This window comes from Myotis myotis, unplaced genomic scaffold (genome assembly GCF_014108235.1).
Source record: "Myotis myotis isolate mMyoMyo1 unplaced genomic scaffold, mMyoMyo1.p scaffold_m19_p_2, whole genome shotgun sequence".
NCBI lineage: Eukaryota > Metazoa > Chordata > Mammalia > Chiroptera > Vespertilionidae > Myotis > Myotis myotis.
Genome location: NW_023416324.1, coordinates 28,300,382 through 28,322,806, shown reverse-complemented (window position 1 = coordinate 28,322,806; position 22,425 = coordinate 28,300,382). Strand labels below are relative to the sequence as shown.

Here is a 22,425-nt window from a genome sequence, read left to right as displayed (position 1 = left end):
CCCAAGTGAATTCAAGAGTGGGAGTGAGTGGGAGTTCGACTGACACTTGTTTTCAGAGGAGATCTCAGCTGGGCAGGTGCAGATCGATCATTTCTACGTGTGCCATTGTCTTATTATTCAGCCACTAATCACGTCAAGGTGAATACGAAACCCACAGAAACAGAGGCAACTCAAGCCCTCCCTCCCCCACCTCTGAGGGGGGATTGGAGCCATGCTGGTCTGGGAGTCCTCGTTCATTACACCGGAGGGGACCCGCCGGTGATGCGGGCACGTCACTGATAGCCGTCTTGTGTCGTGGGCAGATTCCTGTGGACCCGCAGAGCAATGACCCGAGTCAGTCTGACAAACAGGACATCCTCTGCCTGTGCTTCAGCCCCTCCGAGGAAACCCTGCTTGTCAGCACCAGCAAGAACCAACTCTACAGCATCACCATGTCCCTGACGGAGATCAGCAAGGCAAGTCTCTCCCAGCAACGTTTCTGTCCAGACTTTTCTCATCTGTCTTCGTAGCAGAATTGGTCTCTAGTTTTTTTCTTGGTGCCTTTGTCTGCTTTTGGTCTCAGGGTAATACTGGCCTCATAGAATGAGGTGTAGAGATGAGGCTGAAGAGAAAGAATTTTGTTCTTAAGGTAAGCGAGATCTAAGTGTATTTAAAAGCTAAGAGGCCCATATATCAAATCATGTTGTATATCCCAAAAGAATGCAATGTTATATGTCAGTTATAGCTCGGTTTTTTTTAAAGGTGCTATCCAGTAGAGCATTTTGAAAGTATCACACATCAAATGAGTTTTTGAAAGTTTGGGAACTACTACTTAAAAGTTACTATGTGACTTTGGATAAATTTCTTTGTATTAAACCCCTCTGGGCATCACTTCCCACGTATTTTCAGCAGGAGGTTGTAAGACATAGCCTCTTTTTCTTTTTTCTTTTTTTCTTTTTTGAGGTAACATATATAAATTTCAGGTGTCTAACATTATAATTTGACATTTGTACATACTACATCGTGCTTACCACCAAAAGTCTAGTTTCCATCAACATACAATTGAACCCCTTTCCACATTCTGCCCTCCTGCCCCTCTTCACCCCAACCACCAATCTGTCATCTTCCTCTATGAGCTTGTTTTTGCTTTTTTGCTTGTTAGTTGGTTTTTAATATTCCACATACAAGTGAAGTCATATGGTACTTGTCTTTACCCATGAGGGCACCCACCTGACTTATTTTACTAGCGCGATACCCTCCAGGTCCATCCGTGTTGTGGCAAATGGCAGGATTTCACCTTTTTTATAACTGAGTAGTAGTCTGTTGTATGTATATGCCACCTCTTCTTTATTCGTCTGTCCATCAGTGGACACAGGTTGTTTTCATAAGAAGTAAGTAAAGGAGATAATGCTGTCTGCCCAGTGCTCTCAGGTGGGGTCTTTCTGGCCGCCTACACTCGTGGTACCATGAATCCAGCGCTGTTTTTAACCTGCAGATTTAGAAACTATTTTTATCATTTCACCTGGGGGAACTGATTCACTCAAAAAGGACTAATTTGATAGCCGGATCTCCAGTTTGTTCACTTTCTCTGTCTGGAGGGGTCAGCTCATTGCAGATCCTCTCTCCCTCCAGGGGGCAGGGCCTCTGAGAAGGAAGTCTGCATGGGGAGGAAAGAACTAGGCCAGAGAAGTTGGCTCTTCGAGGAGGGGAGCATTCCCATTCTCTCTCCTCCACTGTAAAAGCCTTCTGCCTGTGCCTCTGCACACGCCCTACCTTCCTGCCCCTGAGTTATACTCCATGTTGATGCTAAGTGGTCTTTTCAAAACCCATATCTGGTCATTGCAACATGCAACCTCCTCCGCCACCACCACCGTCATCACAGCTGCGACCCCTCAGTGGCCTCCCTGTGCACTTGAGGAGACCAAACCCGGCTGCCCCAGCCCAACCCATCATTCCACCTAATAAGGCTGACCTTTCCCATCACCATGAATCTGCATGTTCCTTCCTGCCAAGAGGCTTGTGCAAACACTGTCCTGTCTGCCTGGAACACTCTTCCCTCCTCTCTTCCCCATATTAGTTCTTGCTCATCCTTCAGAGAACAAAGCTAATAGAGGCAAACGTTTGAAGGTACTAGAGAAAGAAGGGGTAACAGATGGAGAAGAATGGGTGCCTGCCCCCCTCCCCAGCACAGTACCTCTTTCTCTGAGGCAGTAGAAAAGGATGGATGATGCAGAATGTGAAGGAACTCGCATCTCAGCTTTTGCTTTGTCCTGTGAACAGACCCAAAATATGTACACCTCATTATATTTCCCAATCATCACTCCCCATGCAGGTGTCCCAGGTAAAATGCCTCTGATGGCAGACATCTGGAACTTATACAAGCAGTGTAATAGGATACATTTTAATTTAAAGTCATTCACCCAAGTCTCATTGCTGCTGGAGGTAGAGTAACTGGCCTCCCTGGGGAGAAATTTGGCAGTACTTATCAAGATTCTTAAAATCATCCCTACCATGTTTCTCTGCATTCCATTCTAGGACTGTGTCCGTTGTGTCAGTCCCAGCCTATTGATAGTCATGCTATCAGCTAGGAAGGCCCCAAGCACTGGCCCAGGCCCACATGTTTGCCCCACAGGGGCCAGTGTTGTAGCTGGACTGGCCTTTGTGGTTCTTATGATTGTAGGATGCACTCCAACAAAAACCATCAGGGAACTTGGAGGAGCAGGTCTTGGTGGGTACACAGCATGTGCCCAGGGGCCTCACAGAGAGGTCACAGATGGAGAGAGAACACAGACCTGGGGCTCTCTGCCTTTAGTAGGGCACAAGGGTGGGGTGTCTAGGGTTGTTCAGGTTCATTCTTTAGTGCCTAATTGACAGTCTAAGCGTGGAAATTAGGGCATGCAGGAGAGAAGCGGTATCCCTGAAGTCATCAGTTATCTCCGTTATCCAGGGTTTTCTGAAAGAAGGGGCGGCTTGGTTCCTTATCTGGCTGTTTTGCTGGGCTTATAGAGCTGGCAATATGTTTCTTCAAGATGAGGTTTTCAAACAGATGCCTCAACAATCAAAGCTGACTGCCAGGCACTTGGTTACAATAACAAAGCTTAATGCGGCAGCATCTGAGGAAATAATCAGAGGTCCACAGACTTACCTGCAAGGAAATTAGTCTAATTATTCCCAAGTAAGGAAAATTGGAGACCACTTAAATGTCCCCACCGTAGAGGAATGGCTGAATTAAAAATTCTGGTATATTCTTGGAATAAAATATTTTATTGCCATTGGAATAATGTTTTAAAATAATATAGGCTTAGGAAAATATGCATAATATTAACATGATTGTTTCCCAGCCTGCTAATGTCCTTAGATCGTATGAAAGCTGAAATGCACAGCCAGCCTTTTGCTCACTTTGCCAGATCTCATTCTCTATGATTTCTCCAGGGGGAGCCTGCCCACTTTGAGTACCTGATGTACCCATTACACTCAGCATCCATCACCGGTCTGGCTACTTGCATCCGCAAACCCCTCATTGCCACCTGTTCTCTGGACCGATCCATACGCATCTGGAATTATGAGTCAAAGTAAGGAATGCAAAGGCTCTGTTACTTTAATATGCAGGATTTGGATTGTTAAATTTTTCATGTGAGTTATTTTAGAGAGTTTTAAATTTTAATTACTTAGAAGCTTTCAGTTGGGAAAAAAATTTTTTTTAAGTCAAGTCAGTCAACCGCCTTCTCTTTTCACTCTTATATGAGCTAGAAAATTACTTTGTGCTTTATTAAATGCTTGCTCCATGCCAGACACTGTGCTAGGCTCTAGGGACTCTGGTATCTCACCTTATTCCATGACCTCCTATGTCCTTCCAGCTCTCCTACCCCATTACTCCCACTAGATCTGCTTTTGACGTCAGAGAGCTCGCCAGACTATTATTTATCCTTTTTTCTGTCCTCATTGCCTGAAACCCCCCTCAACTCCCTAGTGATATTTTTTGCCTCCTGGCATAGCTTCCCTGAGAATCTGTGACCTAGATTGGCCCCACACTATAATTTCTTTGTTCTTGTGCGCAGTTGCTGGGGCTGCTGAAAGATAAAATGTGAAATCCTTCTGATTTGGGAAATCTAAATGGAGCTGCACATTCAGCATCACTAGATAACCCCCTGACCAGTCTCCCTACTTGCCATACTCATTGCTCCTATCTTCAAATAACCAAACTCTAGAAAAGAGGGAAAGCAATCATTGCAAGCAACAAAGTGTCTCAAATGCTGTGATAAAAATACATACCAGGGGAGGGCTCGAGGGATTTAGCAGGCTAGACTGATAAGGCAGTAATTGACCTTCCTCACAGCACTCTGGAACTCTACAAGGAATACCAGGAAGAGGCCTATACAATCAGCCTTCACCCGTCTGGTCACTTCATTGTAGTAGGGTTTGCTGACAAACTACGCCTCATGAACCTACTCATTGACGATATACGTTCATTCAAAGAATATTCTATCAGAGGATGCAAAGAGGTAAGAACTGCTGGAGATAACGGTCCAGTTTCTTGGAAAGCCAGGGCTGAAATATCAACTAACACACTCGAAGGAGGTGGGACCAAAAGGTGTCTTAGAAAACTTTAGTGGCTTTAAAAAGAAAATAATCCAGTTCTTCTCCCACCAAACTTACTGAGTATATGGCTCTGTTGCCTTTTTCTTATTCTCACCAAAATCTTTCATTGAGCCCAGCCTTGTGAGACCCACCTGCCGTAGGTCCTCTCTGTGATTGTGGAGTAATACAAAAGCATTGGAAAGGAAGACTTACCACAGAGTCAGAGTCACAGCTGGGAAGGCCAGGCTGAGGCTGGGAGAAGCTCAGAAGTCAGCAGAGAGGCAGTAAGCAGTCCATCAGCTTTCCCGGGGATGACCTGCAGGAACAAGACGTGGTTCCAGGAATCACTTCCCTACTCTGAAACTTCTACAGACAAATGAGTGCTCTGCTCTGTGAACCAAGCAGCTTCATACTTAATGCCCATGGCAGTGAGCTACAGGAGTAGTTGTCAGCCAGTTCTCAGTACAGTGGGGCTTGACTTACGAGTTTAATTCGTTCCTAGACCGAGCTCGTTAAGGAGCTCGTTAATTCAAATTACTCTATCAACTCAATGCAAAAAATCGGCCGAGAGACAGCTGGTATCTCAAAAAACTTGATAGTTGGGACACTCGTAAGTCAAGGCCCCACTGTATGTTTGTACCTTGCCCCAATTCCCACCTCCACACATGGTTTCAGCCTGAAATTATATATATATATAATTTCCCCCATTGATTTTTTTAGCGAGAGTGGAAGGGAGGGGGAGAGACAGAGACAGAGAAACATCGATGTGAGAGAGACACATCAATTTGTTGCCTCCCACACACGCCCTGACCAGGGATGGGGATCAAGCCTGCAACTGAGGTATATGCCCTTGACCAGAATCGAGCCCAGAACCCTTCAGTCAGAAGGTCAACACTCTATCCACTGAGCCAAACCAGCTAGGACTCAGCCTCAACTCTTGGAGAAAAGGAGGACTTGACGGTAACAGAAGGAGACTGCTCACTTTTCTCATGCTTGCTCTCTGGCTGTATTTCCTTGCAGTGTGCCTTTAGCAATGGAGGTCACCTGTTTGCTGCAGTCAATGGAAACGTGATTCACCTTTTCACCACCACAAGCCTGGAGAACATCACAAATCTGAAAGGACACACAGGGAAGGTGAGTGGGTGTGGAGGAGCACAGAGTCCAACATTATGCTAGCCAATGGGGAATAAGTGATGAAAAGAGAAGCGATTCCTTTCCTCTTGGAGCTCATTGTCTACTTGGGGGAAGAGACAATAAAACAGATGCACAGACAGATTTAATTACTAGTTGCCATAAATTCAATGAAAGGAAAACACGAGGTGTTATGAGAGGAAATAATGAAAGAATTGGCATAATGCAGGAAATTGGGTGTTCCCAAAGGCTTGGTCCTACAGGAATGGGTAGGGATTAACCACACAGAGCTGGTGGGATAGTCATTGCAGATAGGGCTCCAAAGACACTGAGGTGGGAGAGTGCATCGTGTGTCAGAGGAACTGAAATGTCTGTGGTGCTGGAACATAGGTATCAGGATAAAACACGGGGTGAGCCGAGATTGGAGAGGTTAGAACAGCGGTTCTCAACCTGTGGGTCGCGAGCCCTTTGGGGGTTGAACGACCCTTTCACAGGTGTCGCCTAAGACCATTGGAAAACACATATATAATTACATATTGTTTTTGTGATTAATCACTATTCTTTATGTTCAATTTGTAACAATGAAAATACATCCTGCATATCAGATATTTACATTATGATTCATAACAGTAGCAAAATTACAGTTATGATGTAGCAACGAAAATAATTTTATGGTTGGGGGTCACCACAACATGAGGAACTGTATTAAAGGGTCGCGGCATTAGGAAGGTTGAGAACCACTGGGTTAGAACCTTGTAGGCATTTAAGGGTTTTTATACTTTATCGTTGTTCCTCGAAATCACTGAGGACTCTCAGGGCAGAGAATGATATGACCAGATTTGCATTTTAAAAGCTTACTTTGGCTACAGAGTAAAGAATGCATTTAAAGAAATAAGGATGTCTACACGATAGAAGATAGTATTTTGGACCAGGGTGGAGGTGGTACAGATAGGGAGAAGTGGATGAATTTAAAAGATATTTAGGAAGTAAGACCAATAGGTAAAGAAGATAGAGTGGATATGGGGCATGAAGAAAAGGGAGGGGCCAAAGATTAAAAGGCTTAAGAAGATGTCAGCAGATGAATTTGGAGAGAAAAAGCAATAGAAAAAGAAAGGTATTCTAGGCGCGAGGACGTGTTACAGATCATAGAAGGGGAGTATAAAATAGGATGGTGGCTTGTGGTTTCTATGGCTGGCACATTGGGCACACTTGAGGAGTGATAGAAGAAAGAGCTGGAGAAATTGCCTGTATCATAGAGTGTTATATGCCCGGCCAAGGAATTGGATATTGGTCTGTAGGTGATGAGAAACAACTGAAAGAATGTAAGAAAGGACGTAATGGAATCAGAAAGGTAATTCTGCAAAATGGTATTGAGGATGGCTGAGACAGGAGGAAAGTTGAATGATGGAGCCCAGCTAGGAAGTGAGGGTGGAGGATGAGTTAGGAACTAAACCATGGCTTTAGTAGTAGAGACAGAGAGAAAAAAGATGTTAGGTCCCATTTGGACATGTTATGTTTGACATGTCCAGGAAGTACGGAGGTCAGGAAAGAAGTCAAGGCTGAAAATTAAGATTCTGGGGACTAGGGTGGAGTGGATCAGATCATCAGGGGCCTGTGTGGAATCTGAGAAGGATCTTGGGCAGGAGACAGATGGCCAACATTTAAAGGATTGTTAAAAGAACAGAAAGACTCCAAGGAAGGCGCAAAGAGAACCTAGAATCAGGGACTTATAGCAAAGAGGCCAGGGAACTAGTTCCAAAAGGATAAAGCGGTCGCTGGCATGGAATGTCAGAGAGGTCCTGCAAAGACTAAAAACTCACCATTGACTTTAGCAATGGAAGTGCTATAAACACACGCGTTATGGAGAGCTGCTTCGCAGTGGGATGGGTCTTCAAGCGACTGTGGAGACACAGATGAAAGTACACTGTGCTCTGCTCCAAATAAGTCCGTCCCCCCAAGCAGAGCTGGAGAGCTCTAGTTTTATGGCCTGGCCATCCATCCCCTGGGCAGAGTCCCTGCTCTGCTTTTCAGGAGTGACCCCTTCAGTCCGAGTGGCACTTGCAGAGGGAGAGGGATGGCAGCCCCTGGTCTTTTCAGCTCTCCCCTCATGATTGGGAACCAGCATCCGCAGACCCTCGCTATCCTTGGCCTCCTACACTCGGAGTAGAGCTCCCACCAACAGTGGGGACTGGCTGGGGGGAGGGGGACCAGTCCTCTGGGCCTTGCCTGCCTAGAATAGAGCTTCTGAGTAGGGATAAGAAACACTAGTGGTCTGCCCTTCCCAGGGTGACACCGTAGCCAAAGACGGAGAGCTGGAGAGAGGGAGCCCCATCTTTTGGCCACACCTGCCCAGAGTGCACGAGAGTAAAATTCGTGGAGCAGAGCAGGCCATGGCTCAAATGCCACAGCTTCTGTTCTTACTGAGGCCGGGTAGATTTACTTGAATGAATGTTTTTCATTTGCTATATGCCCTTAGGACAATTTCCAGAGACTTTACAGTATTATTTTTAACAGTTAACTTATTTTTTTTAGGGGGGCGGGGTCAGCTAAGAGACTTACTCTGCTATTTCAGAGTAGAGAGTTCTTTTCTACTATTTTTGCAACTTCCTGTGAATATATAATTATTTTTCCCCCCCAAAAAGTGTTTTATTAAACATAGTCATAATTGAATAGTTATAGCATTATAGGAACCATTATAATTTAGTCTTGCCATTCTAAGGTAAAAAGGAAATGGGAGTATTTCATCTACCATATTTTGCAAGCATCTTGGCAAACGGAATATGAATATTCTGTTTTGTGCTGACTGAAGGGTACGTACCAGGAAAGGACATTCTGCCTCAGTCTAGTGCCGTGGTCGGCAGACTGCGGCTCGCGAGCCACATGCGGCTCTTTGGCCCCTTGAGTGTGGCTCTTCCACAAAATACCACGTGCGGGCGCGCACGTACAGTGCGATTGAAACTTCGTGGCCCGTGTGCAGAAGTCGGTATTTTGTGGAAGAGCCACACTCAAGGGGCCAAAGAGCCACATGTGGCTCGCGAGCCACAGTTTGCCGACCGCTGGTCTAGTGGAACACGTGAAGAGTTCATGCGCCCCTGCCTGTGAGGGCTGTGCATGTGTGTGCATCCTCTTCACTGGGCATGTCTTCATCCCCTGCAGATTCGTTCCATTGCGTGGAATGCAGATGACAGCAAACTGATTTCTTGTGGCACAGACGGTGCTGTGTATGAATGGAATCTGTCCACAGGAAAGAGGGAGACGGAATGTGTGATCAAGTCCTGCAGCTACAACTGTGTAACCGTCTCCCCTGATAGCAAAATTATCTTTGCTGTTGGATCTGACCATACCCTCAAGGAGATCGCCGATTCTTCCGTGAGTCTGCCTGCCCCTGCCCGGCCGCTGGGCTGCTGCACTGACCTGCAGGGGACAACCCCTGTGGTTACCACAGAAAGAGGGCTGTGAGAACAGGGGCTCTTCTTCATGGAGTCAAACCTGGCTCCCCATTCCTTTTCGGTCATCTCAGTTCTTGTTACTTCTGGAATTTTCTGCCCAGTGCCCTACCTGACTGGGATGAATTGTGGGGCCCTTTTTCACTTGGATTTTGCTTACTACCTAGACCTTCTCTCCGCCCTCTAGGCAGGGAGCTCAGCAGCATTCAAACCTGCACCCTTACTCTAGATCTGCACTTACTTTCCTGGGGTAGAAGCAAAACTGTAGTTATTGCTGTTACCTAGGCTTGCCACCGTATTCATCTGAGACCCCCAAACTCCGAAATGGTGGCAATAACTCCCAGTGGTTGAGGGAGGAGAGAAGAGCTCAGCAAGGACGCCGCCTCCTCACGTGGCTGTGTCCTTCTCCAGGAGCCCAGCGGCAGCTGGTCTTCATTGATTTCTCTCGCTTTCCTTTGGTGCTCGTCACTCTCCGGGTCCTGATATCTGGGGAAGGACAGAGATACCACAGCAGCAAACTGACCCAAGGCAGGTTTCCCCAGGACCGAAACAGCTTGGAGCAGGGTGTCTCACCACTGTGCCCACGTAGCTTAGTCCTGGTTCTGTGGTGGCTTTCTCAGTGCGGCACCAGAGCAAAGCTCTGGGAGGGCAGAGCCATGGTTCTCCCTTCTTGATATGCCGACCAGCCAGCACCCACTGCATGGCCCACCGCAAGCATCCAATCAATGTCTGGTGGGTAGGCACGTGGGTGGGTGGGTGGGTGGGTGGTTGTGGGGGTGATTTAATATGTGCAGGAATGAGTTCCTTGATAGTATAGCTTTGTTTATGTAATGGACATGAATGAATGCTTGCTGAATGCATTTATGATCCACATCCTGTTCTGCATTTGGGGTGCATGGTAATATAGCAGCCAAGGAGCCCAATGCTACTTTCTAGGTGGGTGAGTTGAGGCAAATAACCTACCATTTCTGTGACTCTATTTCAGGGGTAACAGTTACTCCATCAAAGGGGTTTTGTGCCCTGATCGGTTTGGCTCAGTGGATAGAGCGTCAGCCTGCGGACTCAAGGGTCCCAGGTTCAATTCCGGTCGGGGGCATGTGCCTTGGTTGCGGGCACATCCCCAGTGGGGAGTGTGCAGGAGGCAGCTGATCGATGTTTCTCTCTCATTGATGTTTCTAACTCTCTGTCCCTCTCCCTTCCTCTCTGTAAAAAATCAATAAAATATATATTTTTTTTAAAGGGAGGGGGGGGGGTTGTGAGGATTTAATGAGTTACAACATACAAAAGCCATAGAATGATGCTTGGCACCTAGAAGGTGCTGTTTGAAAGGTTCCCTTTATTAGTGTTATTCCTAACTTGTAGAACTGTTTATATCAATCAAGCAGCCAAGAAATATTTAGTTTGTGCCTTTTATGTGCTGAGCACATTTGCAGATGCTGTCAGAAATAGGAGACCCCCCTCTTTTTTTTTAAATCCTCACTTGATATTTTTTTCATTGATTTTTAGAGAGAGTGGAAAAGAGAGGGAAAAGCAGAGAGAAACAGCAATGTGAGAGAAACACATCAATTGGTTGCCTCCTGCACGTGTCCTGACCAGGGCCCTGGCCAGGGAGGAACCTGCAACCCAGGTACATGCCCTTGACGGGAATCAAACCTAGGACCATTTGGTCCGCAGGCCGATGCTCTAGGCACTGAGCCAAATCGACTAGGGTGACACATTTTTAAAAAACATGTTTTTATTGGTTTCATAGAGAGGGAGCTCCAGAAACATCAATGATGAGAATCATTAATCGGCTGCCTCCTGCATGCCCCCTACTGGGGATTGAGCCCATAACCCGGGCACGTGCCCTGACCAGGAATCGAAACTTGACCTCCTGGTTCATGGGTCAAGGCTCAACCACTGCACCATACTGGACGGGCAGAGACATATTTTTTAAATACAGAACTTGCTCTAACATTGCTATTAGAGGAGAGGAAGAGAATGACTTGGGAACCTGGGGACATGGCTCACCCCTCACACTGAGCAGAGCTGTCTTTTCTCCAGGTCCTTCGGGAGATATCAGCATTTGACGTCGTCTACACAGCCATTGTTATCTCTCACTCGGGCCGCATGATATTTGTGGGAACCTCAATGGGAACCATACGTGCAATGAAGTACCCTCTGCCTTTGCCGAAAGAATTCAATGATTACCAGGCCCATGGCGGTCCTATCACCAAGGTGAGAGAGTCCCCTCTCTTCAGGGGCCCAGTCCCAGAACCAGCAGTCAGTAGATACATTTGATCCTGTCCCCACATACCTTCTTCACCCCATCAACCCCGCAGTGTCTTTTCTGTCTCCTTACTTATTCATCCAGCCATCCCTTCAATAGACATTTATTGGCTATTAATATTCTTTGTTTCACCTAATCACAGAAATTTATCCTAGGAGCCCTAACCGGTTTGGCTCAGTGGATAGAGCGTTGGCCTGTGGACTCAAGAGTCCCAGGTTCGATTCCGGTCGAGGGCATGTACCTTGGTTGTGGGCACATACCCAGTGGGGGGCGTGCAGGAGGTGGCTGATCTATGTTTCTAACTTTCTATCCCTCTCCCTTCCTCTCTGTAAAAATCAATAAAATATTAAAAAAATAAAAATTGCCGAAACCGGTTTGGCTCAGTGGATAGAGCGTCGGCCTGCGGACTGAAGGGTCCCAGGTTCGATTCCGGTCAAGGGCGTGTGCCTGGGTTGTGGGCACATCCCCAGTGGGAGATGTGCAGGAGGCGGCTGATCGATGTTTCTCTCTCATCGATGTTTCTGACTTTCTATCTCTCTCCCTTCCTCTCTGTGAAAAATCAATAAAATATATATTTTAAATAAATAAATAAATAAATAAATAAAATAAAAATTAAATAAAAAGAAATTTATCCTAGGAAATAATTGGATGCACCTAAAGATTTATGCACAGATGGTTCACCACAATATTATAGATAATAAAGGGCCATTTGAGAGATGCTGGAGGTGCCTCACCCAGACCTCCTCTCCCCCGCCAGTGCATTCCTTCCTCCCAGCTCTGAGTGTTGGCTGATCACAGCTCTCCACCTCCTCCACAGAAGGCCCTGGACTAAAAGGAGTCATAGCCCAGGAGATGAGCCCTCCCCCATCCTGAGACCTTCCTGGGGGTAACAACATGAGCACACATTTGTAAATTGTCCCTCCATTCTCCCTTCTAAAACAGCAGCGCTTCTATTTACATGGAGTTCTGAAGAACAGGCACTGGGAGAATGTGTAGCTCCTCCCCCGACCCCCCTCTTACTCCAGATTGAACAACAGCAACACCTGAGGCTTTTCACTAGGTCCCAAATCCTATTGGCTTGCCTGTAGCCACTGTCCTTACTAGGAAAGGATTTTTCATTATAAGCTGGAACATTCCTGTATTGAGCCAGTTCTTGTTCCAAAGCAGATTCCTATGACATAGCCCCTCCCACCTTCTCTTCAGATCTACTCAGTTTTATGGATAAGATGTTTTGTTTTCTGATTATAAAAGCAATGCATGTTTATTTTAGAAATAAAAATCCTCATAATATCATTAATAATTGGGTGCATTTGAAATGTCTACTCTTTTATGTATATAGTGTGTGTGTTTTACAAAAATTGAGTTTATACTATATGTACACTCTTTTGTAACCTTTTGAAAAAACTTAATGCTATTATATTCAGTAATTAAATTGTCCTCAACAGCATGATTTTAGTGCTACACAGATATTCTTTCATGTGATAACTTATTTAACTCTTCTCTTCTAACTGGGTATTTAAGTTACCTTATAAACTCTAATGAGTGTCCTAGTCTACAGATTTCCAAGGGTGTCTCTGATTATTTCCTGAGGCGAAGTCCCTAGACAGAGAATTCCTGAGGGCGAGAGCATGGCCATCTTTAAGGTTTTTTGACACATACTACTGATTGTGGGAAGATATTTTCATAGTTGGCTCTTTTTGTGTGTGTGTGTGTTTCATTTTGAAATAATAATAGATTCACAGGAAATTTTAAAGATAGCATAGAGGTCCTGTGTACCCTTCACCCAGTTTCCCCTAGTAGTTACACCTAAACTGCCTATAGTACAATACCAAACCAGAAACTTGACATTGGGACAATATGTGTGTGTAAGTCTCTGTCGTTTTATCTCATGCGTAGATCTATGTACCCACCACTGCAATCAAGATACAGAACTATGCCACCATCACAAAGAGCTCCCTCATGCTGCCCTTTTATAGTCACCCCCAGCCCCCTCCCACCCCCAGCCCTAGTCCTTGACAGCCCCTCATTTGTTTTCCATTTCTAACATTTTGTCTTCTTGGGAATGTTACATAAATGGAATCACACGTATATGACCTTCTGAGAGTGGCTTTTCCCTCTCAGCCTAATGTCCTCGAGATCCCTCTAAGGCAGCGGTTCTCAACCTGTGGGTCGCGAACAATGAAAATACACCCTGCATATCAGATATTTACATTACCATTCATAACAGTAGCAAAATTATAGTTATGAAGTAGCAACGAAAATAATTTTATGGTTGGAGGTCACCACAACATGAGGAACTGTATTAAAGGGTCGCGGCATTAGGAAGGTTGAGAACCACTGCTAAGGTATTTCATGTCTCAATAGTTTATTCCTTCTCCCCGCCGAGTAGCGTTCCATGGTAGGGCTCTACCATAGTTTTCCCAACCATCATCTATTGTAGGATATTTTTATTTCTCCCGGTTTTGGGCTATTACAAATAGTGTTATATGAACAATTATGTACAAGCTTTTGTGTGGACCTAAGTTTTCATTTCTCTGGGATAAATGCCCAGGAGTACCATTTTAAATATTTGTTTCATTTTTTAAGAGCCTGTCAGCCACCAGCAGTGCACGAGAGAGTCAGTTTCTCCACATCACAGCGTTCGGTGGTGTCACTATTTGTAGTTTAGCTGTTCTAATGGATGTGTGGTGCTAGCTCATCGTGGTCTTTATTTGCAGTTCCCTAATGGCTGACACTGTTGAACACCTTTTTGTGTCCTTATTTGCCATCTGTACATTCTCTTCTGTGAAATGTCTCCATATCTTTTGTCCACTTTCTAGTTGGACTGTTTGGGCTTTTTACTGTTGAGTTTTGAGAGTTCTTTGTACAGTCTAGATAATAACTGACTCAAAATTCCAAATCTACAGAGACCTAGTCTTGCTTCTTTTATTAATTACCAGGAACCCGTGAGGGCTCCTGTTTCATCCTTACCCAGCATTGCGTCTTCCTCCCCATGAGCTGTGCCTGGGCCTGCATGGGGGTAGGGGGGGCTTGCACAATAGCCAGTCCTATCACCCAGGGCCTCAGAGAGCCTCCTCTTCCTGGGCTTTTTCTCAGATGTTGCTCACCTTCGATGACCAATTCCTGCTGACGGCCTCCGAGGATGGCTGCCTGTTCACCTGGAAGGTCTTTGATAAGGATGGTCGGGGAATCAAGCGAGAGAGGGAGGTGGGCTTTGCCGAAGAGGTGCTTGTGACTAAAACAGACATGGAAGAGAAGGTAAGAATTGGATCTGATGAAGAGGATGTGGAAATTCTTTACAGATTGCGTCCAGACTCCTGGGCTGGCATTCGAGGCCCTCTAAAGCCTGGCTGCACCTGTGCCCAGAGCCCACTGCACGTTCTCTGCCCATATGGCCATGCTGCCCTCCTCACTGGCCCTTGGTCTGTTCCCACCGCACCTGCCTGTCACTACGCTGCGTGGCCATTTTATGCTGTGCACTAGCTTTTCTCTCCCTACTCGTTAAAGGCGGGAACTACGACAAACAATTCTCTTGTATGACCAACAGTTTCTAGCCCATGGAAGACAATCAGTAAATACTGATAAAACTGAACTGACACACTGAATATCCCAATTGTATCTGTGAAACTTAATAACTGCTAATATAGGAAGCCTTCTTAAAAAAAAAATAAAAATGGAGGTATTTATAAAACATTCCTGAAACCCATTCCTCTTAAAACAATAAAAGTAATAGCCAGTAACCAACATTTTTTTAGGTTTGCCACACACCAGGCACTGTGCTAATGATAAGCATTCTCTCATTTAAAACTCACTAGGATCCATGAGAAGATACTACTGTAATTCTCCCGTGTTTCAGGAAATGGTTTCAGAGAGGTTGAGTGATGTGTCCAAAGTCACTGAGCTAATAGGTTGCAGGACCAGAGTTCTGATCCGGATTTAGTCTAGAGTCCATTCTCTTTATCCCAAAGGGCCTTCCCTCCTGTTCATGTAAAAACTGCATCCAGATGTGTTTTGAGGGCTTCGAGGGCATAGCTGTGCCTCACTCCCTAAGGGAGGAGCTGAATGGATGATAAACTCAAGAGGCTTGGGGCAGATGGGAAAACTATGCAGTCGGTGCTGTTCACCCAGAATCCAAAGTGCATTTACCAAGTACTCACTGTTCACTAGGTGCTGGGGATGCCTGTGTGATACAGGCATGACCCTGTGCTCAGGAAACTTGCAGTCAAATGAGGGGTGGAGACAAGTAAAACCATCAGACCAGCAATGCCGAAATGGCCCCAGAGCAGGATGATGGGACCCTCGCATTTTCTGGGGGTCCCTCCTAGAGCTCCCTGGAACTTTCTGCAGGAAAGGCACAGTGGGAGGAGAGGAGGGGGAGAGCCTTTGAGAGTTGAGGTCTGACCTACTGCAGGCAGGTAAATAGGTCTCCTCTTCCTTCTCGGTTTTCTTCTCTCTTCCTCCCAGAGGGTAGGGAAGAGACTCAATAGGAGACACCAGCCTGCACTGAAAGCCTGAGGTGTCTAGGCTGCTGCCTGCCCCCTCCCGCAGCTGGGAAATGACTGGTGTGTGCACTGCTCATCCTGAAACGCCTTTCTCTCCCCGCGTCTACGGGACCACGTGCTTATTATTCCTTGTGAGCCTCTCTGACTGCTCCACCCTGGCTCTTCCTCCTCCTGACCTTTAAAAGTCACACTCCCAGACTTCCCAGACTGCTTGCTTTCTTGATGTTCTATGTCACTCTCGGGCCACGATTTACCCACTCATTCAGCCATTCACTTATTTGTTCATGCAGCTGGTATTCACAGAGGAGTCTGCTGTGTACCAGACACTGCACTAAGGCCTAGGATCACAGAAATGAAGGGCATAGAGGACCCTTTAGCTTATAACCTGGGAGGAAGTATAAGTGAAATTTAAAAAGGGAATTAAGGGTGTAATGGGCGTTATGAAGGCACAATGCTGTGAGGGCACAAGGGAGGGGACCCTGACCCAGGCCAGGTGGTACCAGAGGAAGTGAGCCTTGGATGGAGTCTTCCAGAACAAATGGGGAAGGATCTTAACACGGAGGAATAAGTGTGTGCAGAGGGATGACAGAGGGTTGCTCTGGGGAAGATTCTCCTGGCTTGGGAGGGGGGTGAGGGGGAGAAGGGGGCAGTTTGGGGGGGGGTGGCACTGAAGAAGAGAGGGAGTGTGGGAGGGAGGGTGCAGATGCTGCAGAGAGATCATGGGGGGCCTTTTATACCATGGTTTAGACTTTGGACAGTGTTCCTAAGGACCCACGGATGGACTTGATAGATTTGTGTCTTGGAGAGACTACTCTGCAGCAGCATAGAGAAGGGACCAAGGAAGGATGATGAGCAAGTACTTCATGTCAAATACCCGATCACCCCCCCAATAAATGTAGTCCACTCGTCCAAGGCAGATCCCCGGGGTCATTTATTCACTTGATAAATATTGATTTAGTGCTGACAATGTTGTGGTCCTGTGCCAGGCTCTGAGGATGAAGCAGTGAAGCAAGACAGGCCAAATGCACCCTCAGGAAACAGTCTAGCCAGAGAAACAGTCTTCATCCCCAGTCCTCTCGCCTCTTCACACCTTCACCCATACCCAGTCAGGCCCACGTTCCCTAAAATCTCTCTCGAATCTTTCCATCACTCTCTGCTCCCCCTACCCCACCTCTAATCAAGCCCCTCCCATCCCCCCACAGGCTTGTGCCGTACCCCTGCCTTCAGTCCTCTGATCTAGCCCGTGCTGCACGCTGCCATCAGAGAGGTCTTTTTAAGGCCAAAGTCAGCTTAATCAGGTTAGATGAGGGCCTTCGGAAGCCCTGTAGGTAAAATCAAAGTTTCTTAGCATGGCTTTCAGGAACCTTGATGGTCTGACCCAGTCTCAGCCTCCTCTCTCACCCTTGGCCTCCTACCTCACCAAATCACATGCAGTGCCCTGACCAGGCATCCTCGCTCTTACCTTCCTGACTTTGCACATGCAACTTGTGTTCATCTCTTCTCTCAGCACTTCCTGTGTGCCAGATTCACACTAGTCCACTGGCTAGGAAGTAGGGGAGACAGACCAGAAGAGATGAATGGGGGTGCACACACCTGTGTTCTCACCTCCTCTGTCATCAACATTAACTCTTTTTTAAGTGAGGGGGTGTGTAGTACAGTATTTTATCAGACTTGGCAATGGTGAATACTGTGGATTGGAAGAAGAAGACATTAGACATAGGAACCAGGAAGTTGGAAAGACTTAAGACCTAAATTAAAGTAATAACAGTGAGGCCAGGCAAAAGCATCACAGACCCTGAGAGGGACAAAGGAATAGTCCTCGGAACCACCCAGCTTTTGGCACCTATCACAATTCATAATGCTATGTGTATTCTCTGACTGTAAGTTCCATGGGGGCAGGAATCATGGCTCAACAAATGTTTTCGGATGCCTGCGAGGTGTTGGACACTGTTCTAGGTACTTGGGCTATATCAACGTACAAGGCCAACAAATACCTCAGACTTCTTGGAACTTAAATTCTAGTGGGGGAAGAAGACAAAGACAATAAAATGATAAAGTATATATTAGAAAGTGCCAAGATGTAAAGAAATAATTAAAAGTAGGGCAGAGTTGGGGGGAAGGGTGGTCATGTGTGCTGGGAATGAGAAGGGGAGAGTAGCAGGATAAAATGCTGTGGTCCACATAGACCTCACTGAGCAGGTGCCATTTATTGATGTTTGTAGGAGATGATTATTAGCATGATGCCTGTCACACAGCCGGGCTCACTGAATGCATGTTGTGAGGGTAGAGGAAGAAGTTCATATGTCTCCTAGTCTTTAGTCTGTGTGTCTTGTGGGGGATGATGACAAGTTCTAGTTGAGACACATGAGTTTGAGGCTAAACAGAGGTGCTGGTCTCAGAGAACTCAGGGCCACAGGTGTAAACAGTCCGAGTCACTCTCACTGTCAGTGTTCTTGATTCTGTGTCCTTCTCCCAAAGGCTCAGGTCATGTTGGAGCTGAAGACTCGTGTGGAAGAATTAAAAATGGAGAATGAGTATCAATTGCGACTAAAGGATATGAACTATTCCGAGAAGATTAAGGAGCTAACCGACAAGTTCATCCAGGAAATGGAGTCCTTGAAAACGAAAAACCAGGTCTGTTTGAGAGACAAAACCAGCAACCACAAATATCAAGAAATCTTCTTTTCACTCCCATGTACTCAAGATGGAACTGGTATATGCTCATGCAATAAGATCCATGACAATGTGTGATCTGAAAGCATAGCTGATAACATCAGAAATGATTACAACAAAGTGCTAAGTGAAAAAAAAGCAAAATATAAAACTCTGTAGTGAATAGTATTAAATAAAATAAGTACATATGGAACAATTTTTTTTTTAAATATATTTTATTGATTTTTTACAGAGAGGAAGGGAGAGAGATAGAGAGTTAGAAACATCGATGAGAGAGAAACATCGATCAGCTGCCTCCTGCACATCTCCTACTGGGGATGTGCCCGCAACCCAGGTACATGCCCTTGACCGGAATCGAACCTGGGACCCCTCAGTCCGCAGGCCGACGCTCTATCCACTGAGCCAAACCGGTTTCGGCGGAACAATTTTTTAAGAAAATAGTGTGATTATCTCTGGAAATTGGAATTATGGGTAATTTAAATGTTCTTTATACTTTTATGTAATTTTTAAATTCTCCTCAATGAGAATATATTACCTTTATGAACAAGAGAAACTTATTTTAAAATACAAGGTCACAAGAAAAAGTAAGTATAGAAAGAAAAAAGCTAGCAGAGTATTGATCTCCCGATTGTCAGTAGGTTAAATAAAATTAGTCTAAATGGTCTTCCTCTGGTTAGATTTGGTCCAGGAATCTCTCAGAATAATTTCTTTGTTCTGCACTAATCTGCCTGGCCTTTCATCCAAAACCCCCTATTTTTAGCTCACGGGATATTTGTTATTCTATGTTATCTCCGTGGGTCACACAGTTTGGCTAAAACACACACACACACACACACACACACACACACACACAAACCCACAAACCTGACTGTTGATTTAATTATTTCATTCACTTAGTCAGCACACTGATTTGGTGCCCTCCATAAGCTAAGCACAAACTTCGGTCCTGGAGATGGCCCCTCCCCTGCCTGTGAGGAGCTTCCTGCTCTGTGAAAGGAAACACTTCCTTAGATGCTGACACATTCACATATCCAAGGATTTTATTTAAAAATGTGCTGACAACAGAGAACTCCACTGAGTCCTTACTTTTTTCACCCCAAAATGCATTTGCTGCATGTCCAAAACTGACCTCATTATTAAGACCCGCTTAGTAGAAGCATATAAATAGTGAAAGTATAGAACTTTCAGAGCAGAATGTAATGTAAATGAAAAGTGGTAGCTTGGTCGCTGCCCAGAGAACAGTGCTTGGAACAACACACGGGCTTGGGAAATGTTTGTGGGTGAAGGTGGATGTCACTTGTAAAATGTGTTCTCACCTCGGCAGTGCTTTCAGCAGATGTGTAGAAACGAGAACATGTGACCTGTGTTTTAGGTTTTAAGAACAGAAAAAGACAAGCAGGATGTATTTCATCGTGAACGCATGGATGACCTCCTGGACAAACAAACCCGGGAACTGCAGGACCTGGGTGAGTCCACAGTGGAGGCCACGTGGGCAGAAGGTAGCAGATGTCTGAGAGTCCCCAGACCCGGCAGAAGTCCTGGATGGTGAGGCTTTGTCTATAAACAGGCTGCCTTTATCCCCTGGAACTCACCATGGTTTTTAACTCCTGTGTATTTCACTCATTCAGTAAACACAGATTAAACACAAGCCAGTAGGGAATACGGAAACGTGCAGGTTTGGAGCCTGAGCTACTGTCCCAGACTCACCATGTACTTGCTGGGAGCTCTGGGGAGTCACCCAACCTCCCTGGGCCTCAGTTACTCCTCTGTAAAATGAGGATACTACTGTCTATTTTGCACACTCAAAATAGACAGACATTTCTTCTTAGCCCTGAACCCCCAAGCATCCCATCGGCACTCTCTTCAAAACCTTGCTGCCTAGGCAGCAAAGAGGAGGCTGCCTGATGAGATGATGGAACTGTGGGCAGGAGAGGAAGACAGGCTCTGAGTCTTGGCTTTGGAGGCAGATGTTCTAGCTGGTGCTGGAAGCGGGTGGAAAGCACCCAAGGTTCCTAGGTGTCCCTGAGGTTGGTGCCACTGTCTCACCTTAAACACCTTCCTTGCTTCTCTTCAGAATGTTGCAACAACCAGAAGTTGCTTCTAGAATATGAGAAGTACCAGGAATTGCAGCTCAAGTCCCAAAGGATGCAGGAGGAGTATGAAAAACAGCTTCGGGATAACGATGAGACCAAGAGCCAGGCCCTGGAGGAGCTGACCGAGTTCTACGAGGCCAAACTACAGGAGAAAACCGGCCTCCTGGAAGAGGTACTCGCAGGAAGCCAAGCTGTGCCTCCCTCCCACAGTATGGCCTGCAGGCCCGACCTCTGAACAACCCAAGAGCTGTGGGAAGCCTCGCCTCACCTCCTCCCCCAACTTCCTTTCAGCACGTGTGCCCTTCGACCTCCGTTTCAGACATCTGTTTGTAGACCAGGGGACTCACTGAGCCGGGAGGTGCTCTGGTTTTGAGACTAAAATTCCTTGGATAGACTAAGTGCATGCCTAGTGTTCTATCTTAGCTGTACCCTCAAGCCTTAAGAATTGGGGCGACCTTTCTAGAAGAAGCTTATAGAACCTGGAGAGGAACAAGGGCCCTGAATGATGGGGAAGCCCCTTAATAACTTTTGTCTTACAAAATGAAGTCATTCCTCCACTGGTTTAGCAAAGACCAATAGTGTCTTGTTGGTTTACCAGCCTGAGTGCTGGGTGACCAAGAAAATAAAACATGGGGCCTGGTTCTCAGCTGGGTGAGGGAGGCGGTCACATTCACGGCCACTCATGAAGGTGTACACGCAGACGAAGGGCACCGGTGGACCACGCTGGCCTGGGAGGTCAGGGAAGGATTGCAGAGCCCATGTGATCCAGGAGGAATGTAAGTTAGCATGACCAGGAGCCAGGGAAACGCAGGAGCAAAGGCCACCCAGGCAGAGCGAAGGGATAGATGCGCAGGCAGTGTGGGTTTTGCCAAAATACCTCGTTTCCCAAGATGAAGAGAAAATCGAGAGAGGCCAGATGGCCTCCTTTTGGCATGAAACGGCAGGTGGTGTGCTGAGAGCGGGGGGCAGGAGAGTCATGAGGTATGGAGTCATTTTTGAAGAAAACGAGTCAGAGCTCTGCCTCTAGGGATATTAAATCCACCCAGAGGGAAGAGAGGCTGGCCTTCCTCCTAGCACCTCCCACACTGACCATAATGCATTTCTTCTTTTGCGTCAATAAGATTTCAAATCAGAACTTTCCTAGGGAGCCTCCACCTGGCACGCCATCTTAACTAACCTGGCTGGGCTGCTTTTATGCCTTAGCAACATCTACCAGAAAAAGAGCAGGTGTTTGTGGGCCACGGCAGGCTTCAGGCCAGAGCTGGCCTGGCCAGACTTCTGTCTGGCAGGGGTGTGGTAACGTGCGGTGGGCAAAAAGAAGCCTTTCTCAGGAGGCCACTGGGCCCAGTTTTCAAATCATCTTGTCTCTCTCAACCCTGGAAACACACAGTCCAGGGGTGGCACATGCAGCCTGGGAGAGTGAGTGCCAGGATCGATCGGCCTGGGAGGAAAGCAATTGATTCTGATATAATTGGAAATTTCCACCACTTGGTGGCAGTAAGCAAAGAGGAGTCATGCCCTAGCCACTTGCTGAACTCCACCTGGCAGAGCTGCTTGTCCCAGCATCTGAGCTCTCGGGCTTTCACTCACTCAGCACCAATGATGGACCCGATGCTGTGCTGGGTGTCCACAGTGGTGAGCAGAGAGGTGTGGTCCTGCCATTGAGGAGCTCCCATTCCAGTGGAGGATGCCGTCAAACAGGCAATTCCCATATAACCAAGTGATGGCCGAGTGGCAAGAAATGATAGCTGAGC

At 46.4% G+C, this 22,425-nt stretch overlaps 1 protein-coding gene across 1 annotated transcript in view; it reads left to right on the top strand.

The window, feature by feature from the left end:
- The window catches only part of CFAP57 (cilia and flagella associated protein 57), a 55,578-nt gene that overhangs the window by 9,807 nt on the left and 23,346 nt on the right, over positions 1 to 22,425 (top strand). The window contains exons 6-15 of the mRNA XM_036351700.1: positions 303 to 455; positions 3,412 to 3,551; positions 4,316 to 4,481; positions 5,578 to 5,691; positions 8,845 to 9,057; positions 11,178 to 11,351; positions 14,500 to 14,661; positions 18,384 to 18,539; positions 19,951 to 20,044; positions 20,653 to 20,843. Of these exons, the coding sequence (XP_036207593.1) occupies positions 303 to 455; positions 3,412 to 3,551; positions 4,316 to 4,481; positions 5,578 to 5,691; positions 8,845 to 9,057; positions 11,178 to 11,351; positions 14,500 to 14,661; positions 18,384 to 18,539; positions 19,951 to 20,044; positions 20,653 to 20,843 (1,563 nt within the window). The remainder of the gene's footprint in view (positions 1 to 302; positions 456 to 3,411; positions 3,552 to 4,315; positions 4,482 to 5,577; positions 5,692 to 8,844; positions 9,058 to 11,177; positions 11,352 to 14,499; positions 14,662 to 18,383; positions 18,540 to 19,950; positions 20,045 to 20,652; positions 20,844 to 22,425) is intronic.